The sequence below is a fragment of the Uranotaenia lowii genome, chromosome 3 (genome assembly GCF_029784155.1).
Source record: "Uranotaenia lowii strain MFRU-FL chromosome 3, ASM2978415v1, whole genome shotgun sequence".
NCBI classification, from domain to species: Eukaryota; Metazoa; Arthropoda; class Insecta; order Diptera; family Culicidae; genus Uranotaenia; species Uranotaenia lowii.
In genome coordinates, this window is record NC_073693.1 from 69,626,022 (window position 1) to 69,638,814 (window position 12,793).

At 43.1% G+C, this 12,793-nt stretch overlaps 2 protein-coding genes across 2 annotated transcripts; one reads left to right on the forward strand and one right to left on the reverse strand.

Annotated features, from left to right (window-relative positions):
* Positions 1–3,307: 3,307 nt before the first annotated feature.
* Positions 3,308–8,059, forward strand: LOC129752274 (uncharacterized). Its single transcript, XM_055748060.1, has 3 exons — positions 3,308–3,586; positions 3,628–4,082; positions 5,146–8,059. Exons 1-3 carry the CDS (start codon positions 3,308–3,310, stop codon positions 8,057–8,059), a joined length of 3,648 nt encoding a protein of 1,215 aa, XP_055604035.1.
* A 3,340-nt stretch (positions 8,060–11,399) lies between these two features.
* LOC129756577 (serine protease SP24D-like) lies at positions 11,400–12,358 on the reverse strand. Its single transcript, XM_055753485.1, has 2 exons — positions 12,074–12,358; positions 11,400–12,008 (listed from the first exon to the last, which is right to left on the reverse strand). Exons 1-2 carry the CDS (start codon positions 12,280–12,282, stop codon positions 11,471–11,473), a joined length of 747 nt encoding a protein of 248 aa, XP_055609460.1. The 5' UTR covers positions 12,283–12,358; the 3' UTR covers positions 11,400–11,470.
* Between the last annotated feature and the right edge of the window lie 435 nt (positions 12,359–12,793).

A 12,793-nucleotide genomic window follows, 5' to 3' on the forward strand; every position in this document is an offset into this window, starting at 1 on the left:
AATTCCTGAGTCTATTGGAACAGGAATCGGCTGCGATCGAGCAGCAACTGGAGGAGGAACAAGTGTTGCATGATAGACGTTTGGCGCTTGAACGTTCTATCAAAGGCAGCAAGCGGAAAAGCTTCGGCAGGAAAAGGAGCAGTTGGAGTTGGAACTAGCGGATTTAAGTCGAGAATTCGAAACGGAAAGCGAAGATGAGTCGCAAGATCCGGATGTTGGTTCAGACAAGACGAAGCGCTGGGTGGAGAAGCAGAACAATCCCCGTGGAGCTTGTGGAGTGCTGTATTTCCATGCACTTTGAAACAGCCTAATAATTTAGGTATTCACACGATAAGCAAGCTCAACTAGCAGGTAACCCCTCGTCAGTCAACAGAATCGCCCAGCCCTCTTTCGGACATTCTCCATTCGAGCCCTCGCTCGTCCCTCTTTCCCCCGATAGCTCGATCGGACCAGACGGAGTTTACAGGCAACAAAATGGTGCATCGTATCGTTGAACCCTCGGCCAGGTAGCAACCCAAAAGTCACCGGATAATCCTTCCGCGGTCCGCCCCTGCAGCCACAATTGGCGATCCTGCCAGGAGTTCCCATTTTCCACGGGAAAACAAATTTTAATCGTATCACAGTGTTGAATTACCTCCATTGTAAGAAATTTCAATTTCAGTCAAATTATCCATCGGAGTGATCAGTTTTCCAGTAGGGGTTTAAGAAACGACCATCTAACTTTCTAATCTTTCTTTTTGTCTTTTAGTCACCAATATTTAAAATTCAATCGTAATAAACAACAAGTATTGATGCCGCATTAAATTCATTTTTGATGAAGTTTTGAGCAGCGAAAAGCTTCCCATTTGTTTTTTTTTTTGTATTTCAAAATATTTTTTAAAAAAATTATAAATTCAGAATCAGGAAAAATCATTCTAATAAAACTTCACTTAAAGAATAAAAAGCTAATACATATCTGAAATTAAAATACAAATTTGAATTTAAAATTTAGTTTTTTTCTTTTGTTTACAGCTGGTTTATTGAGAATTTTTAAACTTTATAAGGTCATATCAGATGTCTAATGTTAACCTCATTTTAAAATCTAAAGTATAGTGCTATTTTCACTAGTGTTTAATACAAGGAATTTTAGACTTATTGCAAAATAAGAATTCAGATTCTGAATCACAGTAAAGATTCTCTTTGGCGATTTTTTCCACCCTCAATTTTCCACCATTGAAGTTTGAATTATAAACTAAAAATGATTAACCTACATTATGAAATTAAAAAACAAAAATTTAAATTTCAGATCTGATTTTATTTAATTCTGTTTGAAATGTTTCACATCAAACATTCATATTATGGATGACCATGAAAAAAATTCAAGTACTGCCAAACAGAAATCGAATATAAAATATTCGTAATAAAAGTTTAAATTTTTAAAAATTTTCTCAAGAGATTTCAGCAACAATAAATCGAAAAAAAAGATCACGTGTTATCACTCACGTGCGTTCCCTATGAGTTTTTAGAGCCAAAAAGAAACAAAAATGTATTTATAAAATCTGTTTCAATATGAAGGAATTGGTTTTGGCGATAGAGATTCAAATTTATCTCCAGAACCCAAAATCTGCATTCAAAACTATAACGCAAGAAAACAAATCCCATATTTTCCGAAGTGCAAAGAACTTGAAAACTGATTTTGACATATTTAGGAGCACAAAATGCAAATTTGTATTTTTAATCAGCTCTTGATTCCGGTATAAATTTTAAAAATACAAGGTTCATTGAAAAAATTTTTGAACTTTTTAGCAAAAGTGTAAAATATCAAAAAGATTTAGAAAAAAAGATTTTAACTTAATGATTAATTTTAATGAAGACTGTGAGTAATTTACCATGAGAAAAAATAATAGATGTAAGTATCTGTTCCCATTTTGTAAAATAAGATAATTATCTAGACGAAATATGTATTATTTTTTTCGGTTATTTGTTACTTTTTGGCATTCTTCCCTCTAATCTGTATTGTTGAATGAATAATGGATAATGAAAAGATTTTAAATATTTTTTGTTGTTCATGTAGGTCTACTGCTATGTTTTAAAATTAATGAATGCCAGAGAATAAGAAGAGAGAAAAAAAATCTGACAAAAAAATCGAGTTTGAGACGAAAAAATCTTCCAAATTCAGTTTGCATGCGCTTAATTTTTCCCTTGTCAATTAAAACTATCCCCTTATCATTCCACTATTTTTTCGGCAACAAGGCAATCTATCATGCTAAACAGTCAGAAGATCTTTTAGTGCTTTCAGCTTATCTACACAATAATATTGAAATTTAAATTAAAATTTAGCTTAAGGTTTGATATTCTGAATTCGAAAGCTTGGCCATTTCAATTGCAAATAATTGAGACTCTTCACTAAAAAAAAGTATAACATTCGGAATAAACCCTTCGTTTCATCATTTTTTTTATAGCAGTAAATTATTATCAAATGAAGAATTATGTGAAGGTATGTACCTTCATGAATAATTAAAAAGATTAATCACTTTTTTTTATAATGTGTTTTCATAATCGGTTTATTCTACTAAATTTATATTGAAAGTGTTTATTTTATATATTGTGTTTCCAAATTTGAAAATAATAATACTAAATTTCCAATTCACGATTCAGTAAAATACCCCAATTAAAAATTTAATGCCCGTTAGTCATGCTTGTTAATTAGTTTTTCGGCCTTATTGGCGAAAAATAAAATGCTTCCGAAAAATTATAAAATATGAAAGCGCCAATATTTAGAAGCTCAGGAAAAAAAATGAAGATAGCTTGAATGTTTTTTTCTACATTTTCATCTCTCAACAACGTGTGTATTATTTTCATTGAAAAAATTACATTCATAACGAGAAAATCAATACAGAGCTCTTGACGTGACAATTTTCAAACACCAGATATATTTACAAATTAAAAAAAAAAAATAGAAACATATTTTCGCGGTGGATATTATAGATTCGCTGGTTGTTAAATAAAAGGATGTGTAAGTTGTGTAGACGAATATTGAAATGAGTAAATTGATAAAGTTTCATTATTCATCGCTTGTTTTATACTTTTTTAAATACATGTTGTTCAGTGAAATTCATGAGGGAAAAAGGAGCATTGCGCCGCTTAGACTGTAGACTCATTTGCAACCATAACTCCCCCCCCCCCCCCCAATCCCTCCCCGCTCCTTCCGCTCACTCAAATAATTGTTTTTTCACTAGATATTAACGTTCCTTTATATTGACTGATTTTTGAAAATAGGAAAATCACCCCCCCCCAAGAGCCAGCGCTAGGACCGCGCCTGTTTCGAATGATACCGATTACTCTGTACCATGGGGAAAATGCAGTCGAAACGTTGGCGTTCCTGGACGAGGGAGCTTCAACAACACTCGTTGAGAGCTCGTTAGCTGATTCGTTGGGCGTCAAGGGTATTCCGGAACCCCTGGTCATCTTATGGACAGGAAATGTCAAGCGAAACGAAAAAAAATCAGTAAAAATCGACCTACTGATATCCTCGGTAGATTCTCGACGGAAATTCATGCTGTCATCCGCCCATACCGTGGGAGAACTGAAGCTGCCATTGCAGAAGGCGAGTTACGGAAACATCTTGGAAAAGTATCGACACTTAAGCGGAGTCCCTTTGCAAGCACCAAGATGGAGGTTCCCAGAGTACTCATCGTTCTTGACAACCTACACTTATTCGCCTCTCTGGAGTCTAAGGTTGGTGCCCCGGGAGAACCGATTGCCGTGCGCTCAGCGCTGGGTTGGGCAATCTACGGTCCCGACTTGAGATCGGAACAGCGACATAGCTACTTCAATCACCATCTGGTTCAGAGTTTGAATAATCGGGAGCTTCACGATCTGATGGCGGAGCAGTTCGCTCAGGAGGAATTGCCTTCACCGTTTGGGCAGTCTGTGGAATCAGAGGAAATTCGCAGAGCCCGGGACATCCTAGAATCGACCACCGTCCGTGTAGGCGACCGTTTCGAAACGGAACTCATCTGGAAACAGGAACCTGTCTTTCCTGACAGCTATCGAATGGCGTTGAATAGACTGAGGAGTTCCTGCGAGGAGTGCTCTGCGACGTAGTTCCACCTCCCCGTGGTGCAGAGTGGAAACGTGTCTGCAAGTCCGGCGTATTGCAGATGTACGGCCAAGAGAACTACACCAAACCCACTAGAGGCCGTCGACGGGTCCCGCCAAACCCGCGCGGAAGAAGTGGTGCACCCGGGTACTTTGGTACCAGTACTTGGGTGTAAGTGTGATGGTCCAACACGCTGTCGGGGGGTCATGACCCTGATATGCGGATGCGACCGGAGGGAGAGCGATCGCCAACTTGTTTTGCGCTTCGGTGGGTATAGACCCGTCTCGCAAAATGAGTAGATGCGCAAAGTGGTGGCCAATGGTGGGCCGATTACTTAGGGACGTGTTTACACGTCAGTGTCCGAGAGGCACATTCTGCCGGAGGTGTCAGGGTTCGACACGCGTTCCGGGAATTGATGCGCCCGAACCGCGAGTGTGACCTGATGAGGGCGTTCTATAGCCCGATCTGCGCTTCGGGTGGTCAAGCGCCCGACTTGAAGATCGGGTAGTTGCGCTGAGTGGTGACTTAAGTCAACACTATTTGTGAGTTCGGAGGAGTCTGAGTCCTACACGTGGCCTAGGGGGCTTACCCCCCCTACCCACGTGTTTGAACAGAGAAAGTGCCGTCGACAACTCACTTTGTGTTTCTGGATCTTGGACTGGATTCACAAAGTTAGTAGTTGCGCTACGTGGGGACCTCATTCACACGATGAGATGTCGGGTCCTAACTCGTCAGAGGAGGGGTCGCGCATCGAGTTGTGTTAGAATGAGGCTATGCTATCAGAGGGTTCGGAAACGAGTATTGCCTTGGAGCGCACTAGCGCGAAATGACCTCCCACTATTGAAGCAAAGTGTGTCAAACAGTTCGAGGTGGGAACAAAGGTCAGTGGCCCCAGGTGGACTTTATGGCGTAGGGGGTACAGTGTTCCTTAGCATTGTATCATGAGTCGTCCAATTGCACCCATGGACCCAGAGTAGCAAACTGGGGGGACGCGGTGGCTCGCCGTGCCTTGGAATGCAATCCGTAAAATGGATTTACCACCTGGGTTAACAACTAATAAAAAGACTGAGGAGTCTTGAGCGACGGTTCAATCGAGAGCCACATCTGCAACAGAATGTAAACCAACAGATCGAATACTACCTTACCAAAGGCTACTGCCACAAGGCCACGAAAGAGGAACTGTTGAATACCAATCCTTCTTCCTTGTGGTATCTTCCTCTAAACGTAGTACTCAATCCGAAGAAACCACATAAGATACGCTTGGTGTGGGATGCAGCGGCCAAATCCCAAGGAGTTGCCCTCAATTCATTCCTACTCAAAGGCCCCGACCTACTGGCATCACTTCCGGCAGTCATCAGCAAATTTCGAGAGCGTCGAGTTGCCGTGGAAGGTGACATTAAAGAAATGTACCACCAGCTCAGGATAAGAGATGCAGATAAGCAAGCGCAAAGGTTTTTGTTCCGTTTTCCGAAAGATGATCATCCAACTGTGTTCGTCATGGATGTGGCCACCTGCGGCGCTGCTAGTTCTCCATGCTCGGCGCAATACATCAAGAACCTCAACGCCCAGCAGTTCTCTACAAGTTATCCAGCAGCAGCAGCAGCCATAGTTCACCGTCATTACGTCGACGATTACTATGACAGTTTCGACACCGAAGAGGAAGCTATCACGCGGGCCAAAGAGGTACGTTTTATTCACTCGAAAGGTGGATTCGAAATCACCAACTGGAAATCTAATTCCACTGAAGTTCTTCGAAGCTTGGGTATTGACGGTGGCTCCAGAGAGTCCATCCATTTGAACCGAGATAAAGCAAAACACTATGAACGAGTTCTCGGCATCATGTGGGATACACACAACGATGAATTCTCTTTTGCAGTACCTACAAACGTAGCTGCTACTGATGCAGCACCACCGAAGAAGCGTGAAGTCCTAAGCACGGTTATGTCTTTGTTTGATCCGATAGGACTGTTGGCTCCTTTTACAGTGCTTGGAAAAATGCTCATGCAGGACCTGTGGCGAGCGGGTTGCGAATGGGACCAGCAAATCGGCGGAGAGTGTTTAGAAAAGTGGCGACAGTGGGTCGCAATGTTTTCTTTGGTGGAGGGTGTTCGGATTCCAAGATGTAACTTTGGGTCAACACCTTCTGACCAATTTGGCCAAATTCAGCTCCACATCTTTACAGACGCTGGGGAAAATGCCTTTGGATGCGTAGCGTATCTGAGGATTTGCGTAGAGGACAACGTAAAATGTTCGTTGGTGCTGGCACGATCGAAAGTGGCACCGATTAAACAACTTTCCATTCCACGGCTCGAATTGAAGGCAGCAGTCTTGGGAGCGAATCTGAGTCTCGCTGTCAGGAACAATCATTCCCTTCCTATAGGCCAAACTTACTTCTGGAGCGATTCACAAACCGTTCTCTCCTGGATTCAATCTGATCAACGTCGTTATCAACCCTTCGTCGGCTTCAGAATCGGAGAAATTCTGAGTCTCTCCAAGTTGACGGACTGGCGTTACGTCCCAACCAAGCTGAATGTAGCAGATTCGCTCACCAAATGGGGTCGTCTTCCAAATCTTTCGAGCGAGGGTTCTTGGTTTCGTGGCCCGGAGTTCCTGTACCAGCATCCATCGAAATGGCCTCAACATAATCTTCCCGCTGCAAATACAAGAACGGAAATCAAAGCAATACATCTTTTTCATGGTGTTGAGCTTCCGAGTTGCTTTATCGACGTGACCAGATTTTCAAAATGGAATGTTGCAGTTCGCACAGTGGCGTGCCTTTTCCGATTCATCTCCAACTGCCGGCGCAGAGTTGCTGGCAAACCCATCGAGGCTGTCCTGTCAACTCCAAAGCTCAAAGGGCTTATCAAAGTTCACATTCCGTTTGTAGTGGTTCCGTTGCGGCAAGACGAGCATCGATGTGCAGAAAATGCTCTATTCAGGTTGGCTCAAAGCGATTCGTACAGCGACGAAATCAAGACACTGCAGAAGAATGCAGAGCTACCCTTCCAAAATTGGTTTCCCCTAGAAAACTCCAGCCCTCTCTACAAGCTAGTGCCCTTGATCGACGCCCATGGTGTGTTGAGGATGGAAGGTCGCTCTGAAAGGGCGGAGTTTCTCCCCTTCGATCTTCGATTCCCGATTATTCTACCAAGATCCCACTGCATCACGGATCTTTTGGTTCAACAATACCACGAGAGGTTTGGACACGTATATCGAGAAACGGTGAAGAATGAAATCAAGCAACGTTTTGTGATAAGCGGTCTCACCAACTTGATAAGAAGAACCGAGAGAAGCTGCGTGTGGTGTAAAGTCCGAAAATGTCTACCGAAGAATCCCAAAATGGCTGCACTACCCGTGCAAAGATTAACCCCCTTTAAACGTCCATTTACTTTCGTTGGTCTTGACTATATGGGTCCAGTTGAAGTCGTCGTTGGTCGCCGCAGAGAAAAACGATGGGTCGTGGCGTTCACGTGCATGGTTGTCAGGGCGGTACATTTAGAAGTTTCCCACAGTCTTACCGCGCAATCATGCATAATGGCGATACGCCGTTTCATCAGCCGCCGAGGTCCCGCTTCGGAATACTTCTCGGACAACGGGACGAACTTGCGAGGAGCAAGTAAGGAGATAATCCAACAAGTACGGGAAATTGATAATGTTTGCGCCGACGAATTTACGACTGCTATCACGAGTTGGCACTTCATCCCACCTGGAACACCCCACATGGGAGGGGCGTGGGAGAGGATGGTTCGCTCGGTGAAGCAGGTCATGACAGCCTTAGACGACGGACGTCGACTGAACGATGAAATTCTTCTGACTACGCTAGCTGAAACTGAGGACATGATCAACAGCCGGCCCCTTACTCTTGTATCTACGGATCCAGTGGTAGTTGCACTTTGTCCCAATGTATTCCTGCGTGGTTCAGATCCTAACGAGCCGCATGAAGTCATCAAACCTACCAACCCTGCAGAGGCCCTTTGAGATGCTTACAAGCGATCGCAGCAGCTGGCTGACGACTTATGGAAACGGTGGATAAAAGAATACGTGCCGACAGTCAACCAGCGATCCAAGTGGTTCTCTGAAGCAGATCCTCTTAAGAAAGGAGATCTCGTGTACGTGGTAGATAGAAATCGACGTAAGGCATGGGTACGAGGAATCATCGAGCAGCCGATCATATCCGATGACGGACGTGTACGTCAGGCGTTGGTGCGCACAACGGGTGGTGTTTTCCGACGCGGAACGACTAATCTAGCAGTGTTAGAGATCGATGGTAGTACGGAAGGTGTTTAAAATGTGGGTCCAGAGAGTGCCGCTCATCATGCAACTTTTAAAATTAGCGGTAACTCTGATCCGGTGGCTCCAGAGAGTGGTTCCGGACCAGGTTTACGGGTGGGGGACTGTTGAGCGTGTAACTGCGCGACACGGCAGCTCTGTCGGAAAGTGAGACGGAGACCGGTGATTGGTGATGGGGAGTAGGATAAACAAAAATAAAAGAAACAAACTAAAATTTGGCTCGTCATTGCGTGCATAGTGCAGGAGTGATTTGTAAAATTACCTTATTAAGCTAAAATCGTACGGTTAGTGCTGAGTAGTACGGATTAACATTTACTGGAGGACGTTGTACATTTAAAAACCGTAAGTGAAAGACATTTGCTAAAATACTTATTACTAAAGTTGTATTTGAACTCACATAGGTAACAGCAACAGAATCTAACCTACAAAAACAGTTCTGATTGATACAGTTAGTTCGTGAAACAAGATAAAACCATTTGAATTGTAAGTAAATACCTTAACATGTTAAGACTAGTACAACTTACAATGTTTTGTAAATCAGGGTTTCGAGCTGATAGCAAAAAAGCAGCGATTTAATTTCTTGATCCCGGTACACCGACGTTACTGTCCGATAAAAGAAAACTTAATGTAAGTTTGAAGAAATTTGTTATTCATAATCGCTTAACTAACAATAAAAAATATCTTTTAGCTTCAAGCTGCTATACAAGAAAGGCTACTCTGAGGATTCGTTTTAATTATCCGAACAAATGTTTTAAGTATTCAAATGGTAAGGAGTGTATTCGAATAAAATGCAACACTTTGTTTTGTGAATAACTTTTGAATGCATGGATAGAAATTGATTTAATTTTCAGTGAAGCTACTTAGTAATGTAATGCTATCATGTGCAAAGTATTGTGAGACTATTGGCCAGCAACTCCCGGATATTTCTAGCTCAGTCGCAGAAGACCCTTTGAATAATTTCAGGATCGGCCTACGGCTGGGTAATCGAAGGGGAACGCGGACAAAAACTAGGAATCAAACTGCGGGCTTTCTACAATCAAAACAATCAACAAATTAAAACTTTGGACGGAAAAATTACTTGTATTTAAAACACGAGAAAAACTACTATCTAAACTTTGGTTTTTGAAATTTAAGCTATATTAAGCACGCTACTGTGTGGTGTGTTTATGTAGGGTGTGGGTTGGACGGTGGTCGATGACCGTTGGGCGTTGCGGTACGTACCGGATGCTCGATGACTACGTTGGTGAGCGCTCACAGGTTACCTTTACCGGGGTTTGGTTCGACAATGGCGGATTTTTTATGGCTGATCAGGAACGGGAACTTGTGTCCTGATGTGATTGCCAAAATGGTGGCAGTTTGTCTGGCGTTGACGAACGGGTCGAATACGGCGTCTTCCTTCGTTGACGGGGATCAGCGGACCACGGCAAGGCGTATTGGCCGCGCTGAGAAGGGCTCTCCTTGGAAATTAGAGACTTCGAGAATCTCTCGAAGTCCCGAGAGATAGGCGTCCTTTACGATTATGGTTCTTACCTGAACCAGAGGCCGAAGTGTTTTACGGTAAGACGTAGACTACCGTCAGGTAATCTAGGCCGAATCGTACGACGGGATTCCTCAACAATAAACGGGGTGGCACAAGAACAAACACTCTGGTTTCACACACTTCTTGGCTGTTGGGAAACACCTCTGACTCGCACGAACGCCGGAAGAAAAAAGCCCAGACAAAATCCACCCGTTGCACCGATACCACTGTAGAACCTCTTTGCTGTAGTGGCAGCTTGCCAAATCTTTCGAAAACTTTACTGGCGTTTTTCAGGCACTCATCCTTGTACATTTCCGAGTCCATGGTCTTGTTTTTCACAAAAACCGGGGTTTTTCGTCCGCAGCCGCAAATACCTTGCCAGATCAAACACTTTCTTGCAAACTTATCGGCAAAAACGAATTTGAACTTGGCGGTAACATCACCCCGACCAGTGGCTTTGTAAAATTTTTGGCCAGGAAGCCGTCCAAAATTAACCTTCACATACGTTTCGTCATCCATGAGGATGCATCCGTCGTACTTCGTTAGAACCTTGTTGTATGACTTCCGGGCCCGTTCTTTATCTTCTACATTCTTCTTCAACGTCCGGTTTGGTTGCTTACTGGCCCGATAAGATCGTATTCCTTCGCGCAGACGAATCCTTCTGACGGTGCAGCGGTCGGCATTGAATTTCATGGCGATGTCATAGTCCGATTGCCCTGTTTTGCAGTTTTCGATCCTTGGGTCCACTATAACGCTTGGTATGAGCCTGCCGATCGATAGTAGGTATGCATCTAACGGAAACGTTTGAGAACACTGCACACGGTCGATTTGACCATCTTTACAGATTTCGCGTATTTTTTAAGGCCGACCACGTCGGGTTTTTGACGTGGGTGTCAAAAATTAACGTTCGTCTCGCGGCTTCCATCGTGTGTAACTTTTTTGGAACAAAACGAATCTTGATGAAATTCTCAGCACTGATAGAGGAAACATTTCCGAACAAAGTACTATCAAAACATTCTAGATCAGACAACTAGTAGCGCTATGGTATAATGAACAGTGCGTCCAGATTTTACATGATCCATGCTTTACATACAAAAAAAGTAAATTTCTCCAAAAAGTATATTCTAGCTACTACGTATTTTAAAACGTTACGTTTAGTGCGTAGCTAAACAAATTTTCTTGTGCGAATAGTTGACGAGCAAAACATGGACTCCTCCTGATTTTCCCAAGACTAGACAGACGAAAACTGTTTTTGTCTAAGACGATGGCAAGCAACCCAACAGCGAGTGGGATATTTTCTCGCAATAAGTAATCAAAATGATGATAGGAACTGTCGTTTTTCGTGGTGAAAAACAAAACGCGATTGTAAATCTAATGATGGAAGTCAATGATTTACGAGCTTCACCCTTGGTTTTTATCCGTAACGAAATTGAAGCATCGTCGTTGTTTTGCTCCCGGTCTGAATAGTATTGACGAGTTCTTCAGTAAATCAATTGTAACTTGGAAAAGTGAATGATTGAAACCTAGAAGACAGGTGTCAGACTTTATTTGGGGGATACGCTTGTATGGAAGAAAGTGCTTCAATCATTTTTTGACATGGTTTCCGATATCCATTTCGCGTAGTACTGCACTCTGGCGTAATAATCAGGCCTAACAGATCCACAGCGTCCCAGGGCGAAGTTGGCAACACCAACCTGCTTTCCTTCGAATACAGCTGGGCCGCCTGAATCGCCGGAACAGATTCCATTATCCTCCACGTTGTTAAAACAAATCAGACCTGGCGATTTAGCGCCACCGGTCATTTCGTCGCACTCCGTCTGGTCGACTCGATACATGGTGTTGTACTTGAGCAGCACCGAGTACTCTTCCGTTTGCCCGGTTTTGCCATGTCCGGAAATAGTCACCGTCGAGTTAACCGGAAGTTCCTCGGTGTAGAGTTCAATTTTCTGCATGGTGGCACCGAATGTGATTGCCTTTTCCAATTTGATCAACGCAATATCATGCATCACTCCTTCGCTTCCCGGATAATGGTAGACATGCTCGGCGTTTAAGAACACTCCATCCTTTTCCAGATGCGGTGAGCCTGCGTAGACTGTTAGCGTGTCGTTTTCAACTGGCCTAAAAAAAGTCTAAGTATCAAATTCTCTAAAGTATAAATGAACCTTAATTTCTTAGAAACAAACCCATTATTGACGCAGTGAGCAGCCGTCAGAATCCACCTACTTTCGATGATGGATCCACCGCAAGAAAAATTGCCTCCGATGAACAGTGCCACCTGGTATGGAAACTGTTTCTCTTCAGCGAACTGACCTCCGACTATTCTCAAAGCGTATCCCTGCGCAGCAGCTAAGATGGACGCAAAAAGCAGAACACAAATCACGACACGGCTCATTTTAGCTGCGAAAAACGATCGAACCAGCTTTCGACCGTTTCAGGGACGCGAGGCAAATGAACGAGTTCTATCGATTGAGTTCAATGTTTAAGAAACCATCAGGAAATTCCCCAGGTAGGAACCTACTTGAGTTGAAGAAGCTACACGCGCTGGCGGATGTAGATTAGCGTTATCGAGCGAGCACTTTTTCCTGCGTATATGTGAAATCATTGGTTAGGAGCCGTTCACATACCGCGTGGACAACTTAGGGGGGGGGAGGGGTGAAGGGGTGGATGGTGTTTTTAAGTATCCACGTTTGCCCTTCGTTTCTCTTCAAATTTTAAATTTCTTCAAATGTGTAAGTTATAAGTATCCCAAGCAACCAGAATCCCCTTAAAAAGGGTACATAGAAGATTAATCCGCTCTCGTCTGAAGAGAATGCTAATCAACCCTAAATGTAAGTTGTTAAGTAGACTTTAAAGTTCATTTCAATGGCTGAAGAGAATGCTATTCAGCCTCTATGACAATATTT